This window comes from Trachurus japonicus, chromosome 16 (assembly GCF_045865225.1).
Source record: "Trachurus japonicus isolate A0001 chromosome 16, Traja_1.0".
Taxonomy (NCBI): domain Eukaryota; kingdom Metazoa; phylum Chordata; class Actinopteri; order Carangiformes; family Carangidae; genus Trachurus; species Trachurus japonicus.
In genome coordinates, this window is record NC_140922.1 from 11,474,957 (window position 1) to 11,496,487 (window position 21,531).

Consider the following 21,531-nt stretch of genomic DNA (forward strand, 5'->3'; position numbering starts at 1 on the left):
CACATCCTCTACGAGTTTCACTCATCATAACAGGTTCCGTTTAACTTAAATCATCTCCAAACCTCAGTCGGGACTCTTGCTTGGAGCCGGTGCGTACTGTATGCAGCCGCCGGCTCCAGCCCTGTGCAGTCACCTCCAGATGGCTTTTGAGGGAATAGTGCTGAGTCATGAGGAAGGGGGGGAGGGGGCACTAAGTCTATTTCGATTGAAAATGCTTTCAGGTAAGCAATAGGCAGATATCCTTTCAATCCGCTTTCGCTGCGGCGGCCGCTGCCGCTGCCCACGGAGCTCTACCCACCTATGCGCGGTGATGCCCAGAGGAAAGAGGAGGAGGAGGAGGAGGAGAGGGAGGGGGAGGAGCGGGGTCCCTCCAAAACCTGCCCACTTCTCACCGCGATAGACACTGCTGCTGGCCTATAGCACCAGAGCCCCCCCACCCCTCCTCCTTCTCCTCTCTCTCTCTCTCTCTTCCACTTCTCCGTCCTCTCCCTCCCTCCCTCCCTCCCTCCCCTGTGCCCTGCCCACCCCGGCGGTCTCTTCTCCAGCCCTGCCAGAGCCAATCCGCGACTGGGTGTAAGTAGGGCAAGCCGCTTCCTGGTTCTCAGAAAGGAGGAGCTGGGAGTCGGAGTGGGCCAGCGGAGGCAAGCGAGCCGACAGGGGGTCAGAGCAGCCCGGAGAGCCGGCGGTCTGCACACATACACACATACACGCACACATACATACACACGCACACACAAACACACACACATACACTCACAGAGGACAAGAAGAAGAAGAAGAGGACCAAAAAACGACGACGCAACCCTCAGCACCTCTGGGTATAATCGAGCTGAAGAGAAGAAGAAGAAAAAGAAGAAAAAGACAAGAGCTGGGAGCATAAAGAGGAAAAAGAAGAAGAACAAGTAGAAGAAGTAGTGGCAGGGTGGGACTGAATAATCCAGGAAGTGTGGAGGCCGGTCAGGTGGGAGGCGACGAGTCAGGACAGGTGCCACACTGGCTCTCAGGTAACTGCTTCACCTGTCTGCTGCCGTCGGAGCGACCGACAACTAACACTCACCTACATATGCAACATAAAGATGTTAGCGCTGTGTTAGTTAGTGTAGGTGACACGTCTGTTTGCCTTGACAGCACCGGCTTGGGAGAATCTATACTCTCCCTCCTTCTCTCCCTCCTCCCTCCTTCTCTCTCCCTCCCTCCCTCCCTCTCAGTTCTGATCGGGGTCACGGGAGGACTACCCACGTCACGGGTATTCGGTAACTCCTGTCGGCATTTATTCTCCTTTATAACGTTGGCAGAGCGCGTGCAGGGCTTGGCTTTTCTTTTCTTTTTTAATTGAATGAAACTGATTTGGTCTTGTGTGGTGTTGTGTTATGTTGTGTTATGTTGTGTTGTGTTGTGTTGTGTTGGAGCAGGTGTTTGGATATGTGCGTCCGCGCGCGGCGGCGGCCCAGGTGAGAGAGAGAGAGAGAGAGGTAGAGAGGAACAGCGGGGTCGGCGGGTACATTTCTGGAGAGTCGGCTGCTAATTATAGCCGAGAACACCGGCTGACATCCAAAACCTAACCTGCTCTCACGCACATTACCTGCCTCTCTGCTGCTGCTGCTGCTGCTGCTGCTGCTGCTGCTGCTCATTGGGCACGCACGCAGCGCGCTGGATCTATTGGATTTAGCCTCTTGCACCTAAATGATCTCCCTTCAGTGGTCTGTTAATCATCATTATCATCATCATCATCATCCTCCCCGTGGCGCACCCAGTGTTTTATTTTAATCCTGGCACTCTCCTGTGTTACAATAGGATGTGCTCAGGCTGTAATGTTAGGTCTGTCTATGCCAGTGGGCTTTTGTGTGTGTCATTACAGAGGTAGATGTGTGTGTATAGCTGACTCGCCCCTCTGACAGACCGGCCTAACAAGCTCAACTGGCTTGAGTTTGGTTTCCCTGCGTTGGGCACAGCCTGTTTGGTTAAATCTTTAGGCGTCCATGCAGGTAGTTAATGTCTTATGCCTTCTAGGCTCAGGTGTTTTCAAGGGTTTTTTTGTTTTTTGTTTTGCTTTCTGGTTCAGTCTCAGAGGACTGGAGTGGGAGGCTGACACGTCGGCTACAGCCTCCAGTTGTGGGAAAGCTTGTGACCGAAGTGAAGTGAAGTTTAGAGAAGAGAAAGTCTGAATCCTTTTTGTTTTTCTTTGTCTGGCTGTCTTTTTCCCAGAATGCCAGGGTTACATACAGTACATACCACCGTCATGTGAGTGGACACCTCGTCTTAACGCTGCTGCTTTCCCACACATGGAAGAGCCATCAGGGTTTTGAAATAAATTCTTAATGCCAGCTCCCTCTGTTCGCCCCAACTTTGTCTGCAACATAATTGGACATCTGTGCCTCATCCCCCGTTCCTGCCGTCCTGACATGACCTCCATACTGCTCTGCTCTCCACAGGCCTGCCTCCGTCTTTTCTTATTGCTGATATCTGCATCTCCCTCAGACACTTCACCACTGATATGTTCATAGAGGGTGTTTCGTAGAGAGCTTTGGAAATCAGAAACACGCACGCTCACGCAATAATCTCTGTACAGTACGTTACTCATCGTTTTCATCTCAGGAGGGGTGCGTGTGTGTGTCTGTGTGTGTGTGTGTATGTGTGTGGGCTTTCCCAACCTTACTGACTGTTGGAGAACTTCTGTTCATAAGAAGTCAAAGTAGGAAGCGGTTGGTTTCAATCAGCATCTTTTTTTTCTGCTCTTTTACAAGAACCCCCCCTCCCAACTCCACCCCAAATTACATCTGATGCATAGTGTGTGGGAGCATGTGTGTGTGTGTGTGTGTGTGTGCGTTTATCCACATGCACTATATCAAACCGTAACCTGTTCTGCAAAAGAAAAGAAAACGCAAATCTGAGTCATCCCTTAGTATGTGCTTGATATCAGTTCATCACGTCTCTCTCACCCCTGCAGACCCCTGGTAGCCGTCCAGCGCGCAGCTCCCCCCCCCTTTGGGATGATTAAAACTCAAATTAAATCAGGTTGATTTTATTGAATTATTATTTTTAACGCTTCCTTGGCTTTTCCCTCAGGTGTATGACCTCTGCTGACCTCTGAGCAAAGAGCCAAAGAGGAGGAGGAGGAGGAGGAGGAGGAGGAGGGGGTGGGTGAGCGAGAGATAGAAAGCAGGCACCCATCTTCTCCTGGGTTTATGGACTGGAGGTAGGAATGTGCCAACGTATATTAACGTATTGAAACATGAATCTCAAGATCAGACCCTCACCTTCACTTACTCAGTAGTATTCATGCTGCAAACCCTTTAGTTAGTGCCCTGAGCCTGAACCTCAAACAAAGGAGGACGTCTCAAGTCAAATGTGTTTCTACTTTTACCAAAGAGAAAAAGGTAGTCATCATAGAGACCAGCTTCTCCCTCCTGGAAGACATTCACAGTGCTGCTGCTCTTTTGTCTAAATGTGAATAAGTTACAAAGGCCTGAATGAAAAGAGAGAGGGAAGGTCAAGCTCTATATAATCTTTCTGTCCTGTGTGGATGTAAATTAGGGGCCAGCAGGGTAGGATTGTCGTTTTCAGAAACGGTGTGAAGGGAGGAGGCTGTTCAACAAGCACCGACGACGCTCACTGGAGATGTGACAAAATGCCTGCTGTCATAGAGACGAATGCGTTTCATGGCGTTGTAAACATAAGAAGTGATGGAAACACTGTATTTGTGTAAAGAATGAATCAGAAGAAGAATAGTTAATAACTGCGTGAAGTGGGCGGAATTGTCAGTTTCAGAAAGTTACAGGCATTCTTGGTCATGGCTCTGACTTCGGAGCGGTGTGTGTGGTGAAAGTTGTTTCAGAAGCTTTTTAAGGAAATTTATTATCAATTCGCTAGAATTATGGTGAGGCGTTCAAGATGCCAGGTTGAAGACGCAAATTTCTCTCTGTGCCTATGAGGAGCCAAAGAGAAGAGTGAGGGCTGGAACAGATGCAGTGTTGAATGCACAGGAAATATTATGCAATTTTACTTGCTTGCATGAGTGCGTCACCTTACAGCTACATTTATGTTGAAGTTATGATAATTAGCGCAGAGAGCTCGAGTATCAGGTGTTACCATGTGAGAAACTTGTTTCACCTTCATGTTGTCTGGCTTTAAAAATGTCACAGAGCGACCAGGTAAAGTCAACATGAATATATTATGCACTGAAGTGATGATGGAAGATGTCGTTCAGAAAGAAATGTTAATATTTACTAAACCACAGCGTTTCAGTACAATAAATGAATCAACACCATCTCAGATTTTTCAGCAACACAGCTGCATATTCACACTGTCAAGTTGAGGAACTCCTCAATGACTGAAGACAGAGTGAGACAATTTGAGTCCTCACTAGATAGAACATGACTAAAGTCTGTGATACGGATCATCCACAACAGCCAAACCTGCATCTGCTTTATGGAGCCTGTTGTATATTTTGCTCGACTGACAGTTTACTCCACAAACATGATGTCGTTGGAGTCAAACCTCATTAAGCACTCATGGTTATAAAGGGTGGGAGGGGCTCTCACTGTAGAGGAGGGGCTTCTTGAAAACATTTCTCGTCCTCGGAAAAACAATATGAGCCGAATAAAGTGGTCAAGCAGTTAAATATTTTATAGGCAACCTGGAAGTTAACTCCACTGTGGTTTGCTGGCTGCAGACGCATAACAGCTATCAGCTTTTAAAGACGGGCCAGGAATGATGCCAAAAATAAACTCTTGTGTTTAAAATGGGGATTATGATATTTAGATATTTTTATTATATTTGACGATAAGCAGGACAGTATGAAGCTTGAAAGCCTTTTTCAGAATGGGAGATAACATTACACGGAAGAGGGCACATTGGTAACAACTTCAGGAAAACATTATGCTAGCTAGTAAAAAAAACAAAAAAACAATTAAAATATAACCCTAAAATATGATTTTGTAAATCTGTCATGGGTATTATTACAATTTGATTAAACTGAATTCCAATTTCTCATCCCTGTTACCAAGGAAGTAATTCATCAGGGCACACAAGAGCCTTAAAAAGTCACAAATAGTGATAATTGGTTTATTTCACCTCACAGAGTAATAAATAAATAATATTACTGTGTTATTTGCCACCCTCAGTCCCTTTTCATGCTTTTTATGAAAGTTAAAATATAAGGCTGCGCCAAAGAAACACTCAACTCAAAAAAATAAATTTGCTTCCCTGTGAAGGGCTCAAAATCTACCATTGCATAGCAACAGCAAACCGCATGATATTCATTTTTTCATCAAATCTTGATCTTTGTCTTTGATGTGAATTTTCACTGAAATTGGATTTTGATATTGTCAGCTCGACTGAACAAAACTTATATAAAAAATATATTTAAATTTCTGTTGCATAAAGTATGACGCACTGGTTTTAGTGTTTCAATACAATCGAGCATGCAGATATATGATAGTGATATGTTAATTAATAATAATACAGACTTCAGCATTGCAACACAAACTGTTTGCTGCTGATCGTCAAATGTCTCTCCGGCTAAATTGGAAATGTAAATACTATTTACTAGTTATTGATACTCATACGACTTGGAATCACATTGGTGTGTTTGTGTGTGGTGGGCAAGTCTGACAAATCATGTGACCATGGCTTTGTTGGAGTGTGACTGGTGACTACCATGTGTCTATGAACTTGTGGGTAGGGGGAAGTACACGCACACACACACACACACACACACACACACACACACACACACGCTTGCACTCACATACCCTCACCCGACACATGCATACATATAGACATGCATGTACATGCATGCACACAGTTCCAGTAAATGCTTTAATTAGGGCATTGGAGCCCATACAAATTCCCCCTTTTCAGACACGGGTCTTTCAGTTTCATTCAAACCGACTGTGTTAGAGGAAGGTGGGGAGAGAGAGAGAGAATGGGGGAGGGAGAGTGGGAGTTGAAAGAAGTAAAGGTTTCTTTTTTTGCCCTAATATTTGAAGATGTCGCACCTTGTCTCTCAGTTGTAGGCCTCCTCCAACCGAGATCTGCTATCGTGAAAAATACGCAGTTGATTCAAGTTTCTGTTGAATTTTTGTTCACGCAAAACATCCGAAGAAATTACGCCGTTACAATCAGGAAATATTTCATTTCAGTGGTTTATATGTATTTGCATGCTTAAAATGAGTCCAGTGCTATGACTTCAATGCAAGTTGTATGACTGGAGTTAACTGGAATTGACTTCCGTTAAAAAGGCATAACTGTAGCCTTTGACCTCTGGCCAGTGGTGGGGTTTTCACCATATGTGGCGGATGTTTCTGCACATTAAGGCAGTAATGACACAGGGGTGAACGCACCGTGTCCATAATCCAGTCTTCTGCTGCTGCTGCTGCTGCTGCTGCTGCAGTTGAGTCTTGCCCCCACTTCATCTGTGTCAATAGAGGAAGTTATGTATGTGCCATTTCCTCTTTTCAGTCATGAGTTTCTGTAGCATTTGACAACCCTCCCTCGCTCTCGACCACCAGTGTCGCAGCCCACGCCACCCAGCATTAACCAATCAGCAGGTGGCCGTGACTCTTCTTCTTCTTGTAAAGAGGAGAAAAAAAAGGCATGAGAAAAAGCAACAGGCCAATGAAGTGATCATGATTCAGCTCTTCTAGTAACAGTGCAATTGTTTCTGTACACATTGAGCGGGCGGTTATCATAAATAGGTACAGTGACAAAACACTTCAGGGAAAGTGAGAATAAACACCCAAACATGAGGAGGCAATGGGAGTAGATGATGCTGAAACTGACCCCTTTCATGTGTGCTGTTCAAAGGGGAACTCCAACACCAACTGGAGGATTTTATTCCAAAACACTGCACGCTGACCCTTTTGTGAAAATGAAATCACTATTTTGTTCTGTGTGTATTTAAAAACACAACATAATCATCGTTGCAGGAAGGAAACACATTAGATTTCTGCACAAACCCCCACCCCCCCCCCACCCCGTGAAGACATGCTCATCTGTCCTCCACCGTTCAGACTGTGAGAGATAAAATAAAGCTGTTGATATCTGTGCTGTGCGTTGTCCACCAGCCTTTATCAGTTAGTTCAACCTCGTGTCTGGGTTCTCTTTTGCACTCGTGCAGTTTTCTGGTTGCTGACGTTTTTGACACTAAAGTGGTAGGTGATGCAGTTGTGCACCAGTCAGCTGGACCACAAGTCCCTCCCTGAAGTTATTCTCAAATTCTGATATAATTCATGGATTGTATTTACAGTAAAAGAAACACGCAGTCCCCTCCCCTCCCTGTGTGACGGCCATACCGCTAAGATGATTTGTCAGGAAGGTGACACATCTTTCACTCATGTCCTCTAATTGTATTTTTCCTCTCTGTGTGATCCCACAGAGCAAAATATTTTTCTTTGTGTGTGTTTTATTCATCTTCACAGAGATTATTTTGCTTGTTTTCATCGTGGTAGCTTAGTTGCCTTCCATTTATCTCTCCATCGGTACCTAGTGGTCGACCATCTTTACAGAGCACAGGAAGAGGAAATTGATCAGGATCAGTTAGTTTTGCGACATTTCTGTCTCTCTCACTCTGTGTGTGCGTATGTGTGTGCGTATGTGTGCGCGCGCGTGTGTGTGTGAGTGTTTGTCCACTGCTTTTGCAATATCTTCCTCTAAATTGTGAGGTCATTTGTGTGGGAGAACAGCAGTTGTTGAGACCTTCCCAGCGATGTGGCAACTTCATGTAATCAACACACACTTATGCACAGTAACAACATACAGTAGCCTATGTGTCTAAACAGTTGTTTAGTCAAGAGGTTAAAAAAAAAGAAAAGGTTTTATTGATCTTTGGGACCTCCATCATATTTTACTTAAGTGGAATTAAACCGATAAACTGTAAACGTCTTAACCGTAAATACACATAATCTCTGTCACTTCATCCTCAGACCATCTCGTCCAACACACAGCTTCTGTTCCCCATCTCCAAAACCATCCTACTTAACCCAGCGTCCCCACTCAGGGGCAAACAAGAGTAAGAAATATAGTATCCAATGTGTTTGATTTGTGTTTGGCATGGATCTACAGTAATCCAACAAAAACATAAAATAATCTTTTAGCTCGACCTTTATGTGAAGACCCTCATTCAGGATTTGTCGTTGAGTTGTAGATTCATTTTGAAAATCATTTTGGAGCCACAGTTTTGTGATCTTGTGTAATGTTGCCTTATGTTATTGAAGATTATGTGTCCAGTTTGGGTGAACAAGACAATGAGGTGGACTGAAATGTTTATAATATTAATAATAATATAGTACCAGTACCAATACCTTTGGCAAATATATTAATGATATTTAAAATGTTATTTATTACAGTATGAAACCAGATCATTGTCAACATGTGGTCACCTAAATACACACACAAATATCACTGTACAAAATTAATATGAATATGAAAACTGATAGTTAGTATAACTTTTGAAACTGTTTACATAATACATAGACTATTAATTTAGCTTTTAATGTCACCTTACATTAAGACCAAAGTAAAAAGGAAGAGTGCAGCTAAATAGGGTTTTCGGTGACTAGTAATTTCTCCTCTTACACTGCTTGAGCTTCATTTATTAACGTATATTTGAAAATAAATAGGTTTTTTTTAAATAAAACTACCATTGGTTTCTTAAGCACAGATTTTTGAGGGGTCTTAGAAGTTGCTTGTGAACATCTCTACTGTAGCTACTGTTAATAGTCTCCATTATAAATGTACGGTAAAGAACTTTAAATATGAAGGATTAATATTGTTTATTCTCTTTGTAAGTAAAAAGCAGTAAAGTCAGGACGACTGTGCCTCAGGTTAGTGCACTCTGTGCTCTACTACACAATTACACCCACACACTTCATTTGGTTGCACCACGGGCCGACATGTTAAAACACCCCCACTGACTTAGAGCAAGGATGTGGATAAATTACTGTTCGCTTAACTACGCTAATACTTTATCGCTCATTTACTGTTTTCACACACGGTGTCACCAGTCGTAATTCTCAGAGGAAACATTCCTCAACATTATCAACTCAAACCAACTCATCAGACATATAGACTTAATTTAAACCACATGTGCAAATATAAAGTTTCTCTTAATTGTCGCAGGGTGCAGTATGTGATTCGCCCCCACACATCTTGTTGCTTACACACACACACACAGTATGTGTGTAATGCACAGTAGAGTGTTGGGGGTTGAAACTGCTGACCAGATAAGGAGGGAGAGTATAGTGTGAAACCACTCCGTCAGCATGCCTTCTCTCTCACATCTGTGCGTGTTCTCCATCTTAGGTTGAAACTCCCTTTTGGTGATGCTAATGATAGTGGTGGCTGCTACCACATCTCTCCCTCAGACATCTGCGCACACACACACACACACACACCTGCAAGGACTCTTGCTACTTCCTGTGGCTGCGCGCCTGTGTTCACCTCTTGCTTGATCGCACTGTTTATCTCCCAGTCGTCATGTCACAGCTCCTCTCCCTTCTCTTTCTCTGTCTCCCCCCTTCCTCTCCCCTTGTAACTTAACTCTCTCGACTCTTGTTTCATGTCTCCTTGCTAACACAGATTGTTCGAGGCTGGGACTAGATTTTCCTGTCTTAACCTCCCCTCTGTTCTGCTTTATCTTCCAGAGTATCTCTACACCCACTCCCCATTCACTCACTCACGCACTGTCATGTGTTTCTCTTCCCCCATGCTCACCTTTTTCTTGTGTGATTTCTAAGAACATGTGTGTTTTTAGAAAACATATCCCCCTCATCTTCCTTCTGTTGTCTCTTCTTAAATCTCAGACTGTTTTCCTCTTTCCAACCTCAGATTGATTTCTTTTCCTGCTTCTGCTCTCTCCTCCTTTTACTGTGGCGAACGCAGCCGACACTTCACACATTACACTCATCTCAAAAAAGCAAAGCACTGAAAATATATTTTTGACATTTTTATGGGGGAAATTGTTCTTGTATTATTTTGAATCATTGGTTTCAGAGTGTTTGTTTTATGTTTCTTCAGAATTAAAAATCTGTTGGGGAGAAATGGCAGCGTATACAAAAATCTTCAATATACTGTACATTGTACTGAGTTTAACATCCATTAACAAAACGCAAAGTTTGAAAACTTGTTGTGTCAAATTTGCAAGTCATATAGCAATCACAATTTCACACCAACAATGAATTTTCACAATTAAAAAGTAGTCATCAAGTTTGTGTCAAACCAGTGTTAAAAAAAAAGCTGCAACACACAAGGATTAATAGCAGCGGCAACAATATCCAGCAAAACAAAGAAGCATTGTAATGCTCAAAAGGTACCAAAAACCAAAAAAAATGTATCAATAAATTATTGTAATGTGTTAATGTCAACACTTTAAGTCTTATTCTTCTAAGAAAAGAAAAAAACTAACGACAAACAAATTTTAATTCAATTTTGATTGAATTAAGTTTTAATATCTGGGTTAAATAAACTGTAAATGTCTTAATTGATGGTTGTTCCACCAGTCCAAAGTAACGTAATGTCCATTTTAATCCAAATCTACATTTTCCTTTTTATCAGAGGCTGAATGAAACTTATTACATAAGTCACGGTAACGTGTGAATTTCAAGTTTCTGATGCTGTCAGCGATGCCTGATCCCTACATGCAGATATTAGCTGTGAGAAGATCATCTCTCCCTTTACAGTATTTCAGGGAGGGAGATGGTGAATATTACTGTATGGGACAGCTCATATATGTGCACCCAAATATCTTGTACCATGCGTTGATAAGCTGATAATCCTCCGGTAGATTCACGCTGGTGTCCAGGTCTGGCATGCAAACTGGCTGCTGTTGTAGCTCACAAGTGGAGTGTTGTGGTGTGGGAGGGCGAGGGGATAAGGGCCTCCGCTCTGCCAGCCAAATGAATAATGTAATGTGTTCTTGGAACTAAGACCACAATATACGCATGCGTCCACACACACACACACACCATAATGCCCCAGTTAACAGTATAAGGACAGAGGAGAGCTTGGTGTGCAGGGGCTTTCTTGTATAAAAGACAGAACAAACTTTTGCTGAGTAACACCGGCTGAATAGACTTCTCTCTCTTGTTTTTTTTTAATTTTTATTCCTCCTCAGTCCAGTCACGTCAGGTTGCAATCATTCTAATTATCATGATGGTGTCTTGTCTTTGACAAATTCAAATTGCCAATTCAAATTCTCCCTGGGTGCGTCTGTTTTTATATCTCCTGGTGGGATGCAAATGTCCAAGTCTGGAGGGAACTGTTGGGACGCAGGGTGGGCGGAGCTTACTTTTTTACTACCCAGCAGAGATGAGATATATTATTAGAAGACCTGCATGTGGCAGTTGAGAGTGTAGCCGGTATTCATGTGTGCTTTTGAATATAATGGTTGCTTACATATGAAAGTTTTGCTCTCAGAGAGTCCTGTGCAAGCAGAGCTCTGCTGGGCTGAAAGCTGCAGCTTTGGTTTGGCAGACGTGCGTGTGCTCTCATCTCCTCTCAGCCCCCCGTTTCCTCCTCCCCTGCTCTTCCTCAGAGAAGGTGTCCCAGCACCACACTCCACTCACTACCCCAAATAAGTGAGGTGAAAAAGAGAAGGTGAAATCTTTGTCTCTGTTAACCCCCTAAAATCTGCCTGTTGCGAGAGTGGTGAGAGGAGGACGAGTGTGTGGAGGAGAAACGGTATGAACTTGAATCTTACTTTCCATATGTTTGGCCGCTTTGTTGTTTCTTTGTTTTTTTGGTGCAGTTGTGGTTGTTTACCATCATCTTTTGTTATGCTGCGGTTACGAATAACAGCTCAAGTACAGGATTTTATCTGAATGAAAACATTTGCAGATGTGTGTGTGTGTGGTGTGTGGTGTGTGTGTGTGTGTGACTGTAGGAGTGCTTTCTTTACTGTATAAAATTGACAGCTTTTCCTTATCTGAGAACATGTTGTTATTAAAAAAAAAAGAGGAGATTTTTAAAATGATTCCAGCTGCCATCAGTTTAGGAGTTTATCCCTGTAGAGTCACATAAAAGACTTTGTTTAGCTATTATTTTTTACTCTTTCATCTTTCACTTTTAATTCCTTACTTTCTCTAATTTTAAGAAAGCTCCATATTTTTCCCCTTGGTCATTTAAGTAGGGAGCGTACCGGGAAGACCGTCACATGCAACGGACCATACATGCTCACATTAATCAGCACGCGCACACACACACACACACACACACACACACACACACACACACACACACACACACACACACACACACACACACACACACACACATGTACAGGCACTTTGGAAAACATCTGACATCAGAATTCATAAAAGCATTTCTCCTTCTCCCTCTCAGCCACAGTTTTCTGTGAATAGTATAAAGTCATATTTTCCCCCTTAGTGCTGGAGCCTGATATAATTGAGCTGGACTGGGAAAACTTACAGCCTTTAACGGAAAATAAGAGCCATAAAAATAATACTAACAGTCCTAGTTCCAGTCATCACCAGTTCTTAGTGTGTGCAGTGGGATTTTGTGATACAGACATTGGATGGACGCTTTAGCCTTCTTTTATAATGAAGAATAAATCTTTGTGCGTCGGCTTGGCCAATCTTGCAGCTGTCACTTTCCTGGCCTGTGCACAAACTAGTCTCCTCGAGTTGTACTCAGTCATGGTACTAGTACTGGACAGTAATGGTGGATTTAAGTTTCCATTTCCTCTTCTGTAAGAACGAGTCCTCTGTGTATTCAACCTCGAAACAGGTTTCATTTAGGTTTTACTTTATTTTATGGACTGCTCGTAAATAGATATGTTTTAAGTTAGCTAAGCTTTAGGTTTACGAGAAACGGCTCTGAAAGTTAGATTTTTTAGAAAAAGGTTAGAAATCTCAGCGTCGTTGGCAGCACCATTAGCATTTTAAGGCTAACAAATAAATCCGCATCGAGAAAGGAAGCGTGTGCACATAACGAAAGCAAGGGATGAGGAAACCGTAGAGTTGCAGAGGAGGTGTATTCGTCCACCGGCGACACAAAAGAGTGGGAGGTGAGAACAAAAAACAAAGAAAGAGATAAGAGACAATTGTTGGAAGGATAACATCTTAACACCTGTCACATTAAATGCATAAAAAGTGAAAATATAGCAGATGAGAGTTAAACAACTTTAATAAGTTTAGTAAGTAACTTTAGTAGTTTTTGTAGTTATCTGTTTGGCAAGAATAAGACTTGCATTAAATAACACGCCTAAAAGCAAACAGTGATAACATGTATTTGACTTAAAGGTAGTTACTATGATTACACTAACAATGAGGGTAATTAAATTTTTTTTTATAGTTAATATCATTTTGTGTTCAAGGCAAAAGTGTGTGTGGCCTTTGCGTGTGGCCTGTTTTAACATTAGAGTGTGTTGCAAGATTCAGCAACATATGCAGACACGTCCTTGGTTAGCAAAAAACAAAACAAAAAAAAACAGAAACAAGGTGACAAGGAGAGAGAAGGGGGATAAGAACAGTGAGCAGTTTCTGTGAGTGTGTGTGTGTGTGTGTGTGCATGTCATGATGTGTCAGTATTAAGTGACTCACACACAGACAGAAAATTGATGGGAATCATTGCAACCTCTTGCAATCTTACTATTTTCCGAACACGTCTTCGTTCTAAGGAATATGCCTAAAATAACAAGCTTGAACCACCAACCACCCATGATGCTTTTTTTTTTCTCTCTCTCTCTCTTTCTCTCTCTCCCCTGCACCGGAAATTTAATGTGCGTTGTTTGTGCTCCTCCTAAAACCCCTTTGTGTCTCGCTTTTCTGCACTGCTTTACTCAACATTTCAGTTTTTTGGCGGGTTCCGTGACTTTTCATTGGTTGAAGGTCTCTCAGGAGCTGGACAAAATGTGATATAGTGTGTATTTATGCACTCAATAATAAGTAGCAACAATCCTGTTTTCCTGTGGAAACATTGATAAATTTAAATATGACACTGGTTTGTTATCACATCTACGTACAATGAGTCAAACTGTACACATGCAAGGTCAAGTGGATCCTTTTAAACTTTGCCCTACAAAGTTGTGTGTCTGTAATGGGGTTTTTCCATCCATGACGCTTTTTCCACATTCAATGTTATTGTATATGTTTATAGCATCCTTGTATATCTGTGTGCGATGACTGTAGACAAGAGTTTCTGTAATTATTACATTACAAAATTGTATCTCCCTGAAATGTTTGATCTCAGAAAGTGGGGGGAAAATATCACAGGCTCCAAGAGCTTGACGTGAAGTGTTAATATGTCATGATATTCACTTTACGATAATATAAAACATAGAATAGCAGCAAATTATTACATTTAAGAAGCAGAAATCACAAACTCTTTGCCATCTTTGCTTGAAAAATGACTTGAATGGTTAAACCATTATGCAAAGAGTTGCTGGTATCTTTTTTTGTACATTGACTCATGCATTATTCAACTTGTTGTCACAGCTCTAGTGCAGATAATGTAAATGAAGATATGATGTGCGTGTAAGACAAAGAAAACATGTGCCCCTCAACTTCCTCACTGTTCAGTATCAGCGGTTGCCCCAACACATGCCCTCCTTGTTGCCTCAAGCAGAGGCGATAACTCTGATGAAAATGCTCGGGCTTGAAAAATGACAGTAAACATGTGCTGTAGAGGCCGTTATTTCATCACAAGCAGCCAGCAACTTTTAACATGTCTTGGTTTTCTGCCGCTCACCTTCTCTGTAAAGTGGTTTACCTCTCATATTGCACTTACCTGATTGTTTGTTCTTGGGCGCAATATGACTCACAATGCCAATATGATTTTGGTTCTTACATCGTTGTTCAACTTTGACATTCTTTGAGTTGACAGAAAAAGTACTAGTATGTCTGAGGTGTTTTGTTTGCGTGTGCTGGTTTCCTTCCTGCACAGCCAGTTCAACTAATGTGCATGGTCTAAACATTAAAGGTAACTTACTCTACGTCACCCACAGTCCCACCATGACCCTAGAGTCACTACCATTCATCTACCTGTCGGCCACCCTTTGAACAGGGAGAGGTCGACGAGCAGATCGTGTTTATCGGAAAGTGTTCGGAAAATGGGCCGTTGGGTTTTGGAAAGGGGGGGCGCGTAGGCGACCTCGGGAGGGGAGGGGGGGAGGGGTATCTCTGAATCTGTCTTGTGTCACTGTGCACTTTCTTCTGATACAACAGGAAGAAGCGTGAGTGTCAGAATGTGCGAAAGCGGCAGACATCCCCAAGGATGAACGCTTAGCCCCGACTTCTGACGGCGAGATCAGACCTTTAAGTTACACATCTGAGGGTAGGAGGAGGAAATAGGAAAAAAAACAGTGGTTTTCAAAGACAGAGAGAAGGAAAGCGAAGGAGAAGACTCAAAGGCAAAAAGATGGATGCCACGAGAAACACGCCGCCTCGCCTTCAGCTGACTGTGCCTATGCCCATAAAGACGGGGAAGGTAGGGTAAACGTTTGATCTAACCTCTGGCTGCTTTGGCGGGTCCGTGGACGAGAAGGGGAAGGTTTGATATCGATCGGCCGATGGCAAGGGTCTAAAAGTTTAAGCAGCATAAAAGTGTGGGCAGGTTCTTAAAGTGCGTATCTAAGTGGTTTTACTTCTACTTCGTTTTTCGTTGGTGAATGGGTGGAGCACATTTGTATGTTACACTGGCATTAAGATCATCACATAACAGGTTAAGTCTAACAATGGTGGGTGGGGGGAGCCACAGATTGGCACGCAATGTGTGCATGTGTATTGTATGTGTGTGTGCGCTCCTGTGCCTGTGCGTGTGTGTTTAATAGGGTGTGTTTTGGAGCAGGTTCGTCAGGTGCATGTGCTGTCGTTGCGCAGAGCCCTCTGGGCACTGTGTGAACACTATTATTGGATGGCCAGGGGGCTGCCAGTTGCTATGGGAGGGAGATAAAGGGCAGGGAGGGGGAATCTGGAGGGTTAGTTGTTTGTGGAAAATCTGGTCTGCTCAGGTGTGTGTGAGAGATATTGTTGAGCAGGGATATTGTGGACAGGGTGAGGTGCGAGCTTAGGGAGCCAAAGTAGGGTGTTGTTGGGTCTTAATACCCGCAGGCCTCGTCACACCTCGCAGAGACAAATGAAGAAAGTTACTCTCCTTATTTGACTTGCATAAGGACCTTCAGCCCACCGCTCATATTTCTGTGTCCATTAACTTGGACAGAGAATGAGGTAACCAGACTATTTACTGTACATCCAGGTTTTTTTTTTTAGAAAACCTTTGTAGGTTTATTCCAGTTCTCATAAAGCCTGCAATTCTTCTAATGCTGTTTTTTCCTTCCTCATTCTTTCACTGGTACTCCCCCCTCCTTTCACCCACTCTAGCCTGTCACTTCCTCCATCTCCCTCGCTCGCTTGTCTTTCTTCTCTTCCTCTTCCATTCGTCCCTCTCTTTCTTCTCCAGTTATTTTAATCAAACTGCTAATGCTATAAAGGTTTAACACAGGAATTAACCTACTGCCCTTCGGTTACAACGCCTACAGTACGTTGTATAATCCTGTATCCTTTCCGCGTCATTGCTATCGATCATTTCGTTTTCCCCTGCTCCGATTATCATTTCATCTTCTTCTTCTTGCGTCTGTATTTCGCCTTTCTCGCTTGCCGTTCTGTCCTCTCCTTCACAATCTTACTCTGATGCCCCAACCCCCCATCTCACCGGCCAAAATCGCCGCCTCCTGATTTAGTAATCTGGAGAGAAAGTACAAGGGGGATGAAGAAGGGAGGATAAGGGGGGAGAGTTGTTGCTAAGCCTGGTTTAAATTGTCTCTCACGTGAAACAGAACTCTGTGTCAGTCACGCTACTGAAGATTTACTTTTAGTGCCGCACCCTAATCCATTCCTCGAAACTGCAAAGATAAGACAGTGACATTAATGATATCTTTTAGAAAACAAAGGTACATTTTGACTCGATTCAGGCGCCAATCTGTAACAGACCTCAGACTGCTTACCTGATCCTCTCTCTCTCTCGTCCATGCAGGTGGCGATGTCTCCAGGAGAGGACGGTCTGATTGGGATCCCCTTCCCGGAGCACAGCAATGAGCTCTTGTCCCACCTCAATGACCAGAGGAGGACGGGGCTCCTGTGTGACCTCACCCTGACCTCCCGTGGGGCACGCTACCCTACTCACCGCTCGGTCATGGCGGCCGTCAGTCTATACTTCCGCCGGCTGTTCGGGGCAGAGGAGGCGGGTGGCGAGGGCGGAGGGGGTTTCAGCGTTTGCCAGCTGGACTTCGTAGCACCCGATGCCCTGGATGCCCTGCTGGAGTTCGCTTACACTGCCACCCTGACAATCCCGAGCTCGGCGATGAGAGACGTGCTGCACGGGGCTCAGTTCCTGGGTATCCAGTGTGTGGCTGACGCCTGCAGAGACATCCTGGGGGAGACGGCAGAGCCAGAGGTGGAGACGGTTGAGCAGCAGAGAGCACAACATATAGCCATCAAGACAATGCTGGGGGGGGAGAGGGGCGTAGAAAAAGGGTCCCGGAGGAAAACAGACAGAAAGAGGGTGAAAAAAATTGGGTTACTTCACACCAACTCCTCGCTTTTGAACCCGTCACCTGCTTCTCCTGTCTCGCATCCTTCACCTGCATCCGACAGCCTTCGCTCCCTGCCATCCACCCAGCCGCCCAGCCCCGAGCAGGAGGAGCTCAGCCTGAAGTCTGGGCAGAACGGAGATCCCAGGTCGATGAGAGAACCGGGGAGAGATGCCACACTAAACGGAGGGCTCCTCCACTGGATGCACGAGCGCCCACTCATAGCCCAGCCGCCTCCTCCCGTCCCACCCTCGAATGACAAGCTGTCCGAGGACGACGACATGGAGGGGTTTGTCGACGACGGTATGCTGATGGGAAGCACCTCCATTTCTACCTCTGTAGCTGAGCGAGGAGGGGCGACACCAGTGGTGGGAGGGGGGAGGAAGAGGAAGTCTCAGACACCCCAGCAGTGCCCCGTGTGTCAGAAGATTATCCATGGAGCAGGGAAGCTGCCGCGACACATGAGGACACACACTGGAGAAAAACCTTTCCAGTGCACGGCCTGCGGAGTCCGCTTCACTCGGTACAGAAAAACACTTTAAACTAGCAAAAGAAAATATTTTAATCATGTTTTGCTCCTATCGATCCTCTCCTCTTCATCTTCCCTTCTGTCTTTTTTCAGGAACGATAAGTTGAAAATCCACATGAGGAAACACACAGGTGAACGCCCCTACCCGTGCCCCCACTGCCCCGCCAGGTTTCTCCACTCGTACGACCTCAAAAACCACCTGTCGCTCCACAGCGGGGCTCGACCCTTCGAGTGCCCGCTCTGCCACAAGGCCTTTGCCCGAGAGGACCACCTCCAGCGCCACCGCAAGGGACACAGCTGCCTGGAGCTGCGCACTCGCCGGCCTAGGCGTGGTCCCGAGCTGGCGGAGGACGGGAGAGGGGATGTGGGCCGGAGGGAGCAGTCCAACCCTCTGGAGGCCTTGTCCTCGCAGGCCCACACGTCCGCGTTCCTCTCCCACCCGATGCTGGATGGCGGGGCCGGGTCCGTCGCCGGCCCACCGCTGATGTTTCCGGGCGACGTCGAGAGGGGGCGCTCTCTCGCCCTCCAGGCTCTGGCCCAGCTCGGGCATCACAGGCTGGCCGGCTACCCCGAGCTCTTCCTGCGAGGGCTGGAGCTGCGAGGGGGCAGAGAGACGGAGGGAGAAGATCCGGGAGGAACTCACTCTCCGGCCGCCCTTCGTGACCGATGGGCCGACGAAGTGGAGGAGGAAATCGGAGATGACGACGTGGAGGAAGAGGAATAGTTAAAAGAGAGAGTGCGTGTGTATGTGTGTGTCTGTGTGGTAAAGCATCCACATTAAAAAAAATCTCACTCAGGTGGCTGGACTAATGACCTCCTGCTCCCATGTAGAGAGCGCTTAAAAAAAAAAGATGATATTAAAAGAAAAAAAAAAAAAGGAAAACGGGTTTTCAGAGATATTTTAAATGTTTGTCTTCTGGCTCTTGGCATTTAATTTCATTTGTCTTTTAATTTTTATTTCTCGTTTGCTGTTAAAATTTTATGTATTTTAGGTTTGAGCTGTTTCTCTATGATTTGATTTTTCTTGCCGGATATGTGTGTGTTGAGTGTGTGGTTACCGGGATGCTTTTCACTATGCAAACTAAAAAAATCCAGAGCTGCAACATGGAGGGATATTTGAAGATGTTTATTTTTAGTTACAACATAATGTATTGATTCAGGTGCAATTCAGAAGTCATATCATATAAATCACAAGAATGGGTTTGTGGGCTCACTGTCCTCTGGTGGTTATCAGTGGAAATGCAGTCTCATTAATCAAACTTGTTCTGTGCATCGTAAGCAATAATGTTCTTTGTATCTCTTTCTTTTTTAGTGATAGAATCTTTGCTTTGATTTATTTTGGTGCTTAAACCAAAGATTTCAGTTGAACTTTTTTTTTTGTTTTCCTAAATCTTAAGTTAACAGGCGTGGAGAGAAGTGAGTTGTGGCCAATGTTGGGTTTGAAGAGAAAATCCTTCCCAACTGTTTTGATCGCCATGAGAAAGAATCTGCTTCCATATGTGAGTGTTTCAGGGCTACAGAGCTGTGTGTTAAATGCCTGACCAAAAGAGACAAAAGTTTGGATCAATGAGTTGATTAATGCTGAAGACAGTTCTTCTTTTCCCAAAGGCTATGGATTTCAGTCTACCAATGCACTCGTTTCATTTCGGTTTCTTGTTTGAGGGAGAAAAAAAAAGAAAAAAAGAAAAAGAAATGGGGTAAAGAGGTGGTATGAATGAGATGGCGTGCCCCTTTTTTCTGTATTTATTTATTTATTGTTATTTATTATGGCTCTTCTGCTGAAACTCCTTTGTGTGACCAGATCCAGGGTTGGACACAGATCAGGGTCCATTTCTCATCTAAGTCTTAGAAGAAGCTGCATTGCGCTAGAGATTTTGGCTGAACACCTCCATATACCTAAACGCCTTTTTACGGGCTGCTTGTCTTCTTTTGGCGATTCTTCCTCAAATGCGTTCTTTGCACATTTAACCCCGTCAGGTACTACAATATGACACAGGCACATTCCATCCTCCGGGGTAGAGAGAAGGGAACAGAGCAAAGAAGAAGTCAGGGGGTTTAAAACCCCCGTTGTAACTGGAACACAGGATGACTTTGCTGTTTGACATTTTCATCACGCTTTTCTGTTGTTAAATCAACATGTATAGTACTGTATCACGTTATTGCATGGCAGTTCTTATAGATCGGCCACCGCTGCGTCTAAAGGGGCCATTATCCTTTTGAGTTCATCTGTCTTCGACCAAAAACCTTTTTAGTTTTTTGTTTGGTTTCTCTGGACCAGTTCATTAAGGCCTGTTGCAAGGTATAATGCAATCATTAATGGCTTTAAATGACAAGCAATTGTCTTTTTATTTCCAATTCTCTTGAAACCCATGTAGTCAGAACCTGCTGTAGCAGTCGTGCTGGTCTGGCCTTGTGTGCACTATCCGCTCCTTGTTTTGTAGTAAATCATTTTTTTTATTTCCAATTTATTTGCACTATGAGATTTGAGAGCTTCAAGCCTTTTTGTCTGACCTTCTATCTAGTCCATTAACTCAGTCGGTACCATTTAAAATTGTGATTGAAATAGACAGTAGGCCTATTTCCTTAAAACCTACATGCATTGAATTTATCTTCCTCCTGCATATTAGTACAGTTATTGTCAAATGTAATATATATTGGGAGTTGCCTTTTGGTTTTTTGTGCTGCAACTATTCTCAGGAAATCTTGAGCAATGCACTAAGTGATTATACAAAATATAAAATGGGAAGAAATTGTTTGGTGCTGCAGGGTCATTGACACTCTTCGTGCAAGTGTAAGGCCAGTAGCTTCAGAATCAGAGATTTTGTAGATTTTCTATTATATTATTTCCTGGTAAAACACATGCTTTAACCTGTAGTGAAGTAAAAAATAGACAACTAATAATAATGAAAGTAAACTACTGGCCTTACTGGAACGAGTTCTACTGGAATGACAGTGTGAAAGCTGGTGGTGTTCATGAAGGGTGTTGGTGCTCCCAGTCAGAGCTTTGTGAATGAATGAGGGTTAACTGATGCCAGCTGTGAAGTGTGTGTTTCTATGTGAGCAGTTTGTTTTCTTGGCTTCGGTGAAGGGACATGGGGTCTGGGATGAGTAGAGACCCCGCTATCAGGGATACATTTTTGTCTTTCAGTTTTTAGTGGAACCTTCTCAGAGATATGAATTCATTTCCCATCATTTGTTTCAGTTAATGTAAAGAAAAGAAATAAAGATATCTAAGCTTGCCGTTTTTGCTCTGTGTCATTGTTTCATTCCTAATTACACTAGCCTATTTACATTCTCAAGTAATTACAGCCTGTTCAATGCTTGATTTTTGAGGCAGATGTTGTAAGTGTTTAAAAAAAAACTGATCAACATTATTGTATTACACAAACAAGCATTTTTGATGAAGATACTTTTAATTTAAATGAACTAAAAAATCAAACTAAGCTGTGATTTTTTT

General features: G+C 43.7%; 1 protein-coding gene across 3 annotated transcripts; it reads left to right on the plus strand.

Moving 5' to 3' along the window:
- The first annotated feature begins 552 nt into the window (after positions 1 to 552).
- On the plus strand, positions 553 to 21,314 carry zbtb7b (zinc finger and BTB domain containing 7B). 3 transcript variants are annotated; one of them, XM_085801386.1, is made up of 4 exons: positions 553 to 1,004; positions 3,067 to 3,196; positions 16,990 to 18,068; positions 18,168 to 21,314. In XM_085801386.1, exons 3-4 carry the CDS (start codon positions 16,996 to 16,998, stop codon positions 18,796 to 18,798), a joined length of 1,704 nt encoding a protein of 567 aa, XP_085657512.1. In that variant the 5' UTR covers positions 553 to 1,004; positions 3,067 to 3,196; positions 16,990 to 16,995; the 3' UTR covers positions 18,799 to 21,314. The 3 variants fall into 3 exon arrangements, with proteins under 3 accessions (XP_085657512.1, XP_085657513.1, XP_085657511.1); XM_085801387.1 differs by lacking the exon at positions 3,067 to 3,196 and having other exon boundaries at positions 604 to 1,004; XM_085801385.1 differs by lacking the exons at positions 553 to 1,004; positions 3,067 to 3,196 and adding an exon at positions 15,163 to 15,444.
- The last annotated feature ends 217 nt before the right edge of the window (positions 21,315 to 21,531 follow it).

Bases quoted from the DNA above. Each gene is read 5' to 3' on its own strand.
- zbtb7b (XM_085801385.1), top strand. From the start codon at position 15,376: ATGGATGCCACGAGAAACACGCCGCCTCGCCTTCAGCTGACTGTGCCT. The intron at 15,445-16,989 runs GTAGGGTAAACG...TCGTCCATGCAG, and splicing joins TGCCCATAAAGACGGGGAAG to GTGGCGATGTCTCCAGGAGA. The intron at 18,069-18,167 runs GTACAGAAAAAC...GTCTTTTTTCAG, and splicing joins TGCGGAGTCCGCTTCACTCG to GAACGATAAGTTGAAAATCC.